This window comes from Saimiri boliviensis, chromosome 19, assembly GCF_048565385.1.
Source record: "Saimiri boliviensis isolate mSaiBol1 chromosome 19, mSaiBol1.pri, whole genome shotgun sequence".
Taxonomy (NCBI): Eukaryota; Metazoa; Chordata; class Mammalia; order Primates; family Cebidae; genus Saimiri; species Saimiri boliviensis.
Window position 1 is genome coordinate 32,924,546 of NC_133467.1, and position 11,968 is coordinate 32,936,513.

At 37.6% G+C, this 11,968-nt stretch overlaps 1 protein-coding gene across 2 annotated transcripts; it reads left to right on the forward strand.

Annotated features, from left to right (window-relative positions):
* On the forward strand, positions 1-8,396 carry OR6Y1 (olfactory receptor family 6 subfamily Y member 1). 2 transcript variants are annotated; one of them, XM_039460256.1, is made up of 2 exons: positions 1-140; positions 4,826-8,396. In XM_039460256.1, exon 2 carries the CDS (start codon positions 6,279-6,281, stop codon positions 7,254-7,256), a length of 978 nt encoding a protein of 325 aa, XP_039316190.1. In that variant the 5' UTR covers positions 1-140; positions 4,826-6,278; the 3' UTR covers positions 7,257-8,396. The 2 variants fall into 2 exon arrangements, with proteins under 2 accessions (XP_039316190.1, XP_003937940.2); XM_003937891.2 differs by having other exon boundaries at positions 6,273-8,396.
* Positions 8,397-11,968: the final 3,572 nt, after the last annotated feature.

The following is an 11,968-nucleotide window of genomic DNA, read 5'->3' on the forward strand; positions in this document are numbered from 1 at the left end:
AACCAGACTTGCCCAGCAACCCTCTAGGCTTACGGACATTGTTCTCCTCTTGGTCTACATGATTTCTTCTCTTTTCTCAGAGCAAGCTGGCCATCCTTGACAGAGCTAAGTAGAAAAAGGGTTACATTCCTGAGAAAATGGTGAGTTGAAAAAAAGACTCAGATATTTCCAAAGGAGAACTTAGCCATCTTATAATTATTTTTATGAAGGAAAGTAGGGAATAATTGAAGATAAATTATGTATAAATTACTGATTCATCCAAAATTTTGTTTCATTGATTTTTAAAAACACTTTGTCGTCTTTAAGCCTATAATAGTAATGATACAACAAGTTATAGATGGAGAGGAATTTAGTATGTACATAGATTCATTCCAGTTCAACAAAATATTTTTCAGCATCTATGTATATCTAGCCATATGAAATACGTTAAGGGTTCAGAAATATAGTGTCATATGGATTCTCATGTCATTTTAAGACTCTACCATGATAACTTACTCTAAGTGAAATAGGCCTGGTTATGAAAATAATCCCATAGGTTTGTTCTAAAGATGCCTTAATGCATTTGACCAACTCTGCCTTGCAAAGCGCAGATTCCAAGTCTATTCTGACTTAAGAGACAAAAAGAGAGAAAACAGTATAAAGGATGGAATTAATGGGCTGGTGTGGATGAATGAATATGTGTATGTGAGAATTAGTGGGTAGAACACAGGCATGTGAGCATGTGTGCTTTTATGTTAAATAAGAGCAGGGGCTGACAAACAAGATGATGTCTACAGGGTTGGATGGCTTATAATATTTTTCCTCCTGCTACATTTTTTATTTTTAATATAATGTATATATATAATTATACGTATTTGTGGGGTACGTAATGATATGTTGATCCATACATACAATGAACAGTGATCAGATCAGAGTGATTAGCATATTCATCATCACAAACAACTGACAATTTCTTAGTCTTGGGAACATTCAATATCCTCCTAGCTATTTGAAGCTATGTATCATATTACTGTTAACCATAGTCATCCTATAGTGCTATAGAACGTAGAATTTCACTTCTAGTGATAGTGCCATAGAGCAAGAAAAATTCTTTTTCTGTTGTCCTGGTTAGTCAAAAAATTGCATCACATTATGTGACCACATTTATTTTCAACTTGAAATCCTGAAATAAACAGCAACAATTAATCGTGCTCAAAATGAGACCCATAGAAATTAAGCCACTTTTCCTAAAGGACTGAGTTGAAAATTAAATTATGTCAAACTACAAGTCATGATTTTGGAAAATAATAAAGAGTATAAAGGATCAGGGATATGAAATACACATTTTTTTTCCTAAAGTCTTCAAAGCCAACTCACAGTAGAAACAGAAAGGTGCAGAGGGGTTCACTGCACAGCAGCTAGGCACTCTGTTCTACCACAAACACAGTAGCTATTACACATATAACCCTGAAGCATACATGTTCCTGAAAAGCCTAGGAAAAGGGAGCTGGATTAGAATTGTATCTCTTTGAAACTGACTTGGAAGAGTAAGACTGTTCCTCCCCTTAAGAAAATGCCTTACAATTGAGCATCCGAGACTGGTATGTCCACCTATAGCTAACCTATACTTTTTTGTTTTTCTCACCTTCCTGCAGGAATTAGTAGAAGACTAGATTGAGCATGAGTGGTTGCTCTGTTACTTGTCTCACTACCTATGTTCCATTTTTGAAGACTTCTGATACCCTCAGTTTGGCCAAACCAATCCCCACAGAGCTTGTATGGCAATTTTAAAAATGCCTCCACAGGAGCAATTTGACCATATACATTATATATATATATATATATATATATATATATATATATATATATATATATGACCACACACACACACACACACACACACACACACACACACACACACATATGGAAATTGAGTGGCTTAATTTAAAAAAGGAAAGACATGGTGGGAAAGGGGATATGGAGGGTGGGGCAGGGAACTGGAAGTTTAATGATCCTGACACTATTTTCAAACAGTGAAGTTTATCCTTTGAGAAGATGATGAGGCTTATTTTTAGAAACAGAACCAGGACCCCTAAATGTGGGTGCACTGGGTTTCAGAAGAGAAAGCCTTGCATCTCCCAAATTGAAAGTTTCTCTTCTTTAAAATATGGTAGTTTTATAGATACTGAATTTCCATTCCTGAAAAAGTCAGGCAAAATCTAGATGAATACTCAACGTCTGTGCATTGGTGATACACAAATGTGGTAGGGACCTAAATCATATTACCTCCTGGGTTTTTTGCAGTGCTGCAATCCTGTGTTTCTAGAGCTGAAGGATCTCTTTCCACTTCCTTAGTAATGTGTGTGTGTGTGTGTGTGTGTGTGTGTGTGTGTAATCAATACAATGGGCTAGCAATTGTGAAAGCTAAAAAATATATTTTTTTCTGAGAAAAATCATAATTTTAAGACTCACACTATTATAATTCTGTTCAAATCAGGCTAAAACTTAAGATAATCTGTCCTTGAGCTAATAATAATTGGGTCAGATAAGGAATTAATTTGAATGAAGTGTATAACAGGGAGCCATAGAAGACATTAAATAATTAAATTGAATGAATTGTATAAGACAATTAAGGATTAAAGCTTGCTAGGGACTAAAATGTAATCATTAATAAATTGCTAGTCTGCCACTATATAGTTGTTTAAACTAGAGAAAATCACTTAAATCACTCTGGGATTTCCTTATCGGAGGGAAAAGAAAGAAGTTTGAATTAAAATACCACTGGTTTAAAAATGCCATTATTTCATGAGACAAGTCCATAATGCATGACTAAGAGTCGGCTACAAAAAAAAGTGAGATGGTTTATCCTGCTACTGAGTAAATGTTTGAGATCCAGAGTACTGGAACCTTCAACTGGCTCCTGGCTTTCATCCTGGCCCTTTGAATCTTTACTCCTTAAATTTTTATTCCTTGCATAGAGTGCTATTAAAACTATTTTTACAATTTAATTTTCAGAAGAAAAAATACCTCACCCAATTCATAGATCATTTTCTACCTACTCATACACAAAAATCAGTAGACTATAAAAAATAAATATGGCCTTTAATTTCAATTCTGTCATTAAGCAGCTTAGCTATGTAAATTCAGCTAGACATTTAATATCCCTGGGTCAAGTCAGCACTGTGACGTTTGTGCTAACTCCATGATGGTGAAGATCAGATAAAATGATGTGAATGTGCTTTCACATACACAAATGTGAGTTATCATTGGCAGTAAAGATACTTTAACACATTCAGCATAGCCTCCTCAGAATCTAGTTGCTGTAAAACTTCCACTGGAGGAAATGCCATTAACTATGTGAGCCTTGCTGTCTTCCTCACAAGTCTGTCCAATGGACTGTCTAAACAATCTTAGAAGGCACTAGGATGTGACTCAATCTAGCCCTAGAAATTAGGAATTTAGAACCTTTACTACATCTACAATGTATGTGCCTTTTGATAAAGCATTCTACCTCTTTATACATTAACTCACATTTATCAAAATATAAATCTATATATACATGTGTGAATAACTTTGAAAATTGAATGTGAGCATATTGTACTTTTTTTTTTTTTTTTTGAAACGGAGTTTCGCTCTTGTTACCCAGGCTGGAGTGCAATGGCACGATCTCGGCTCACTGCAACCTCCGCCTCCTGGGTTTAGGCAATTCTCCTGCCTCAGCCTCCTGAGTAGCTGGGATTACAGGCACGTGCCACCATGCCCAGCTAATTTTCGTATTTTTAGTAGAGACGGGGTTTCACCATGTTGACCAGGATGGTCTCGATCTCTTGACCTCGTGATCCACCCGTCTTACAATTGTTTTCCTCTTCTACTTGACTGCCAGAGACCTCAAAGCTGAATTCTATGCTCAAATGATAAAGCTGCTTAGTCAGTTGTTCTTTATATCATACTGCATATTCCCTTTTCATTTCTTTGTTTTTTTATTTTGTGGAGCTTCATCTGGACTTTTATATTTCTGCTGGAATTAGAGAAAGAATGAATGAATGCATAGTTCTGTAAAAATATCACCCGCTTTATTTACCAATTCTTCTTAAAATTAAATAAGATGTTTTTATTTCCAGCTTCATGTCTGAAGCAGTTACCCTAAGAATGGCAATGTCTATTGCAAAGAAATGGTGAATACATTGCATTATTTAGTAGGGTTGTTCTAACTATGCTTTTTAGGCTAGGCATCTTCTACAGGACCCTGGGGATGGTTCCCAGAAACTAGGACATTAGGATTTTATGCCTTGCCTGTAGTTTTCTAGAGTATTTAAAAAAAAAAAAATACATGCAAAGATTAAGCCCAAGGACATGGCTCTGGAGACCGATATCCTTTTACTATGGACTAAGAAAGTGCCTCCCAAATAGTAATACTGCTCTCAATAGCTAGAAACGTGTTCATTTCATCAATTCATTGAAAAGGACAGTAATTTAGTAAGAGAGAGCCAGATAGAGACTGACCTGCACTCTTCACAAATAGATTTTAAGTGATTTGAATTTTTGGACTCAAAGATTTTTTTTAAAAAATCAGAATAAAGAAAAAGTTAAGCAGGATTCAAACCTTGCCTTGCTTGTAAGCCCCACTCTCACACTGCCTAGGGAATACCAAGCTGTGCTGAAGTTTTGTGTTGACTGTGTGTGTGTGTTTGTGTACGTGCGTGTGTTTCTCAGGACTGTATTCCAACAGAAAACGAAATTATTTGAATTTACACTATTATATATTATTTGCCTTTTCTGGGTTATCTGTGTCCATTTCCCTCTCTAAGAAAGAATAATCCTGCCTTCCAAATCTGCCTTTCTTCAGGATTCTAAAGCTGAATCTAAGTGGGAAGAAGGAAATGGATAGTGTGGACAGTAGTTTTCTGGCTCTTTTTCTCATGACTATTCCTTAGGGAAAAAAAAAAAAAACCCCTCCCTTAGTTGTCCTACATATTTACACCATAAAATAGAGCTGTTGAGAAATGGGGAGCAAGAGGGGCTGTAGCTCTGGAGAAGAACAGAAAACATAAATGAAGCAATAGGACACAGAGTGAGACTTGAAATGGGAAGGTGTGGAATATCAATAGGTTTGGGAATGATTCTCAGCCCCACACAAAAAGAGGTCACACATTTTGCTAAATTATTGAACAGAAATGCAGGAGGGTCCGTAAAAAAAAAGTCATTCTTGTTCTTTTTCTCTGATATTACTCCCAACAGGTTACAGGTTTTTAAATTTAGCACCCTTGGAAAAGTCCCACAGTCCTCTCCCTTTTCTCATTAACAACGGCTGCTGTTTGCACCAGTTTTTTGCTGTTTTCGGCGGGGCTAAAAGTTGGGGTGGGGGAAGCTCTGTGTGTGGGGTGGAGTGTGTGTTGTTTTGAAAGGAGGACGAGCTATGTATGTGGGTGTAAGCAGGGTAGCCTGGAAAGGTAAAAGCAAGTATCACAGGAATTGAATTTAAACTCTAAATCCTATTTGATGTTCACAAGATATGAGCCCTATTGCATTATCCCCATTTTAGAAATAAAGGAACTAATATTATAAAAGGTTCTGTGATATGCTCACTTGGCTATACAAAGACAAAATTTGGGTTTGAATGCACTTTTGTCAAACTCCTCAAAAGCATTCTATACACTGGATTGGGTTGAAGAAAATCTTACCCTTCAAGTTTTCCATTCAGTTTCGTTCCCTGAAAAGCTGGTGAATGATTTTCTCCACCTTATTTTGCTTTTAACCCTATGGGTGTACTCAACTATAACGTCATTCAAGAGTAAGCACTTGTTAAATAAAAGCAGGGAAATTCTCTCCATTTTACAGATAAGTGGGGTCATGTAACCACGCCAGAGTCACACAAATTACCCCTAGAAAATGGACGATTGGGCCTTCTTCCTCCTCTTCGTAGTCAATAGACGGGGGATGTTTTGCCTGTAGTGCAAGGGTGATATGGAAAACCATTTTTTATGTGCCCAAAAGTGATATATTGGCAAAGCACAGAACTGGGATTTAGAAAGTTGTATTAATTTCTATTTTGTATGACCTTGCAGACGTTACTGCTCTTGATAAAATTTGAAAAAAAAGTTGAATTATAAGCTCTCTAAATTCCACCTTTTCTCAAAGGCTTTGCTTCTCATCATAATTCAAGAGGTAAAACGATTAAAAAAAGCAGAGATCACCTATTGTAATAAATTTGCTGGTGGTGGGCCCTGTCAGTACAAATAACCATAGACTAGTGCTTGCATCATGGAAGGAACTGACTTTGTCTGTGCCCACAGCCAGTCATGACCACCATAATTCTGGAAGTAGAAAATCGTACAGTGACAACACATTTCGTTCTTCTGGGGTTTCCAACACGACCAGTCTTCCAGCTTCTTCTTTTCTTCGTTTTCCTGGCAACCTACGTGCTGACACTGCTGGAGAATCTCCTTATCATCTTAGCTATCCACAGTGATGGGCAGCTGCATAAGCCCATGTACTTCTTCCTGAGCCACCTCTCCTTCCTGGAAATGTGGTATGTCACGGTCATCAGCCCCAAGATGCTTGTTGACTTCCTCAGCCATGACAAAAGTATTTCCTTCAATGGCTGCATGACTCAACTGTACTTTTTTGTGACCTTTGTCTGCACTGAGTACATCCTTCTTGCTGTCATGGCCTTTGACCGCTACGTTGCCATTTGCAATCCACTACGCTACCCAGTCATCATGACCAACCAGCTCTGTGGCACACTGGCTGGAGGATGCTGGTTCTGTGGACTCATGACTGCCATGATTAAGATGGTTTTTATAGCGCAACTTTACTACTGTGGCACCCCTCAGATCAATCACTACTTTTGTGATATCTCTCCACTCCTCAACATCTCCTGTGAGGACTCCGCACGGGCTGAGCTGGTGGACTTCTCCTTGGCCCTCATGGTCATTGCTATTCCTCTTTGTGTTGTGGTGGCATCCTATGCTGCTATCCTTGCCACCATCCTCAGGATCCCTTCTGCTCAGGGCCGCCAAAAGGCATTCTCCACCTGTGCCTCCCACCTGACCATTGTAATTCTCTTCTATTCCACAACGCTTTTCACCTATGCCCGTCCCAAACTCATGTATGCCTACAATTCCAACAAAGTGGTATCTGTTCTCTACACTGTCATTGTTCCACTCCTCAACCCCATTATTTACTGTCTAAGGAACCGGGAAGTAAAGGCAGCCCTCAGAAAGACCGTATGTTGCAGAGGAAGTGGGCCTCAGGAAAATGGGGCTTTCAGTAGTTGAAAAATGCATAGATTTCTTTCAGGCTTGAACTGAGAGATGACCACTACACACTTTCCCCTCAGTCTTGTCTTTGGTTGTCCTTCAATCTCCAGCACTGTAACATTGCTCGTGTGTGTGTGTGTGTGTGTGTGTGTGTGTGTGTGTACACACACAATCATGACTAGAGAAACATGTTCTCAAGAAGTAACCTCTGCTGTCAGATTGAAAGACAAGTTTTTAAATTTTAGAAAAGCTACTTGAAATCAGGAAGAAAGAGAGAGAGAGAGAGAGGGTGGTAAAGGGAGACAGGAAAGGAGGAAGATGAATACTTTTTCCATGCAGCTTATCAAAATAAATGCTAGATAGATAGGACAAACAAATATAAAGAAAAATTCATCTCTCAGGTGGTTAGAAAAGAGTTTTTTGACTCCCTACATTGTAGAATTAAAAGAAAAAGATAAACATAAATTAATGCCTATTAGGCACCGTGGCACATACCTGTAGTCCCAGCTACACAAGAGACTAAGTCAGAAGGATCCCTTGAGTCCAGGAGCCTGGGCCCAGCCTGGTCAACATAGACAGACCCCATCTACTTCCCTCCAAATAACATAAATGACTAATTTGTTAAGGCTTTTAAAAATGAAAGATTAAGCTTATACCAAATAACAAAGTGAAAACTATTACTAATTTTTAATATTAATAAAAACCTATACTAACATTAAATACTAAAAAAAACTTTAAAATAAACATATAAAAGTTAAACTCTCAGTGGAAAAACAAATTAAGAATATAAACATAATTTTAAAAGTAGGCAGTTGTTCTGGGCAAAATTATGTCCCACTCCTCCCTGCCTCCAAAAGAAGTATGTTGTCCTAATCCCAAGTCTCTCAGAATGTGAACTTATTTGGAAGGAGGATTCTTATGGAGGTAATTGAGCTAAAATTTGGCTGTTAGGGTGAGACCTAAGACAGTATGATTGGTGTCATTATAAAAAGGAAAAGTTTGGACACAGACACACGCAGAGGAAAGACAGTGTGCACACACACAGGGCAGAAAGCAACCATGTTGCTGCAGTGATGCATCTATAAGCCAAGGAAGAAGTATTGTTGGTGAACACTGGAAGCTAGAAGAAGCAAGGAAGGATGTTACCCTAGAACTGTACTTCCTCTCAGTAATGCCTTGTGCTTGTCCCTGGCTTAGCCCTCTTTGCTTGCTGTAATTATTTATTTATTTATTTATCTCATCTTCTAAACATCAAGCTTTTATCAGAAAGAAGTCAGTAGCTCTAAACTTTCTGAAAATCAAAGAAATCACATAAACTGATGGCAAAATCTTCTAAGCTCCACCTAAAATATTTCTTATTTAGGAGATCCTAGGGTAAAGCCCCAAAATATGCATCTTCACGTGCACCTCAAGAGGCTCAGATGTATATGGGTTCATAAATCACCATTGGTACAGATGAAGCCATCATTGTACCACCTTCCCCACCAAAACCCTCACCAGAGTGCCTGAAGTATTCTAGGTACTCAAGGTATATTCATTAAATTAATGGACTAATGAATGCCCTGGTGAACGTCTACATTGATTAATGTATTTGAAGAGATAAATCAAGCATGTAGAGGAATGTAGAAAAGGTTAGCGTGTATGTCCTCTTATGATTCCAGTATACCTTATTCATAAAGCAAGAGAGTTATAGAAAAAATAATCTCATAATTCAGCTAACAACTTAAGGAAGAAAATAATTGTCAAGAATGTCATTTATTTTATCCCTTAAAACAGTTTGTCTGTATTTAGCATCTATAAAGCTAATGATTAAGAAAGTCACAATCATCACTTCATTCAGCAAATGTAATCTTACTCCAAAATGAATGACCAATGCAAAAAATTATAATATTTAAAGCTATTCGTCTTTTACCCAGATCAAGTAAACCGCATAATTTAGCTTCTCAGTTTTTTTTCTTTCTTTAGGGTTGAATATTACATTTTTAATGCCTAGAATCCAAGGAAGAACCTTCCTCCAAGGCCTCGATCCCCTGAGGCACCACAACTGTATAAGACCCAGGGATTGTGCTGGAGCATGTGCTGTCAAGGGCACAGAGCTGCTGAGATCGGGGCTGTAGTTACTTCCAGCTCAGAGACCAGGCAGAGCTGTCTTTCATCTTTAAAAGCAAATGGCCCCTGGACTTTTCCCAGTAAGATCTAGGAGAAATACGCTACCTGATAGTTTTTAAATGTTTGCCTATTTCTCTCTCCTCTTTAGACTTTGATGGGATATGAGATAAAAAGGAACATGGGATTGTGCTAAAACTGCCTGTGGATGTAAGTGTCTCCTTTGTACTATAGATTTAGGACTTTACCCTCTTTCTTATGAGTAATATCTGTCAATTTTCTCTAAAAATATTTTAAATACCAAAGAAAGATTCTGAGGCAGAAGAATTCATGGAAACCATACACTGGTGAAGTGGGTCATAGCATTAGAATCCAGCATGAGAGACAGGACAGAGATTATATGGAGAGGGCAAAGATGCAGCACACAAACTCTGACCATGTGAGCATGGGAGAGAGAGTAAATGCAGAGTATAACGAAGAGTGTAAACAGCAATGTATTCCTAAAATAGACCTAAACTAGGAAATAGGGAGAAAATGCCTAATATGTACCTTAGCAACAGGAAAAATATATGGTGGAGTAAGGTGGAAGGATAAGAGATAGGAGTGGTTGGAAGAATGGAACAGAAAACCTGTGGGGATCATACAGAGTAAAGAAGACGTCGATCTATTTCCTAAGTTACTGGTGTATAAACTCTCAATACAAAGGAAACATTAAAACTAGAACACAGATAATTGAAAAGACAAAACCCTAGTTGGGAGAGTTAAGGTATTTGGGATACAGTTCCTGCCTCATAGCTTATGCAACCTACATCTTGAGATTTTACTTCTCTGGGCCTCTGTTTCTTCGTTTGTAATGTGAGGGGACTTGACTAGATGTTTAACAGCCTACATGTATTGACCAGTTATACATCAAGGACTTCACTGTGGGCATTTGGTAGTCACACAAACCTTTTGGTGTATGCTATTATTATTGCCATTTTAGAGGTTAAATCATGAGACCCAAAGCAATTTCCCCAACCTTATAAATTGACAAAGCCATGGTCTCAACCTAGGCAGTCTGACTCCAGAGTCTGTGTTCCTTCCCAGCCTCACTGTGCTGCCATTCTACAATGATCCCAAAGCAAACTGACAGAGCAGTAAATTCAAACAGGAATCAGTCATTGACAGCTAGGTAGGAAAGCCTCCCAGGGCATAAATAATAAGCTGAGGTTGTGTAGGCAAGATAAATACTAATTGTGAGGGATAACAAAAATAGAAAAGAAAATGTTGTGTGTAGAGGCAGAGAGACAAAGTTAGTTATGTGTGATGGCTGCAGCCAACTGGCTTGCCTACAGCTGAGGGGCAGATGTATGACCTAAAGCTAAGAGCAAACATACCTAAGATGGTAATTAGGACAGAGAAAATTCCAGAAACATTGCCATAATATATATATTAAATAATTAGTTAGAAGAAAAATAAGACCCATAAAGAGATATGATCATTTTATTTCAATAACTAAAGGCTAGCTGTCATTCATGGAAATAAGTTAACATTATTATGAGTATCTGCAGAGGACAAATCAGAAACAATGGGTGCCTATTTCAAGGAGGCATAGTTCAGCTCAGAAGTAGCCAAGTAAACTATGTAGCAAGGGAACAGCCTGCTTCGGTCAGTGACTCCTTAAAATTTGTCCTTGACTATGGAGGTTGGACGATACTTCCTACATTGCTATAAAGAGGTTCACAGAATTGTGTTGAGTTAGATTTTTGATCTTTTTTCTAAAATAAAAATAATTTGATATAAAAGTTTTAGCATTTATTTGATCTCCCAGTCAGACCACAGATCTTCTCACAGATAATGATGAAAGTTCTTAGAGCATTATACAGGCAACGGAGATGGAGGCCTGGGTCAAAAGGGTGGAGATCTCAGCCCATGTCTCATAATGCTCAAGCCTCATAATGCTCTGAGGTTAATACGATTCTTAATCTCGGATTCCCACGCACTCATGACAAGGGAAACCCCAATATGTGAGCCATCCCAAAGTCTTCACAATTGATCACGGGTAAATAGAATCTGAATACTTTTAAGGAAATTAAAATACTTATCTACATAAGTATAATGCTTGTCTGAACAAGCATTATTTGAGTTATGTATATAAGAGACTGGGTACATCACTTTTTATTTGTTTTGTTTGTTTTTCTGAATCAGATTTGTATAAGGTATTAGCAAAGATAAGTGATTTTTAAGGACTATCACTGTCATATGATTAAGCAAATAGTTTAATCCTTTTGAGCTTCATTTTCTTCTTCCATAAAATGAGAATATTTAATGAGATAAGGTCTAAATCACATTTTGATTTTACAGTATGAACATTCTAGGCAAATAGGAATACAGAGAATGGAAGTAACCTACAAAAGTAAAAATAAATACTTTCAGGTATCTTTGAATTGGGGTATGTCACAATTCATGTTCCTTGATGCTTCCATATACCCCGATCTATGTACTTAATGTGTGTTACATATTTTTTCAGACCCATATTGTCAGCTTTTTAAAGAAATGCAAACTGAGCTTCTCTAGGATCATTTCACTTTTATCAAATTCGCTTCTCTCAATTTCAGGTTTCCTAAGTCTAATTCCACTGACCA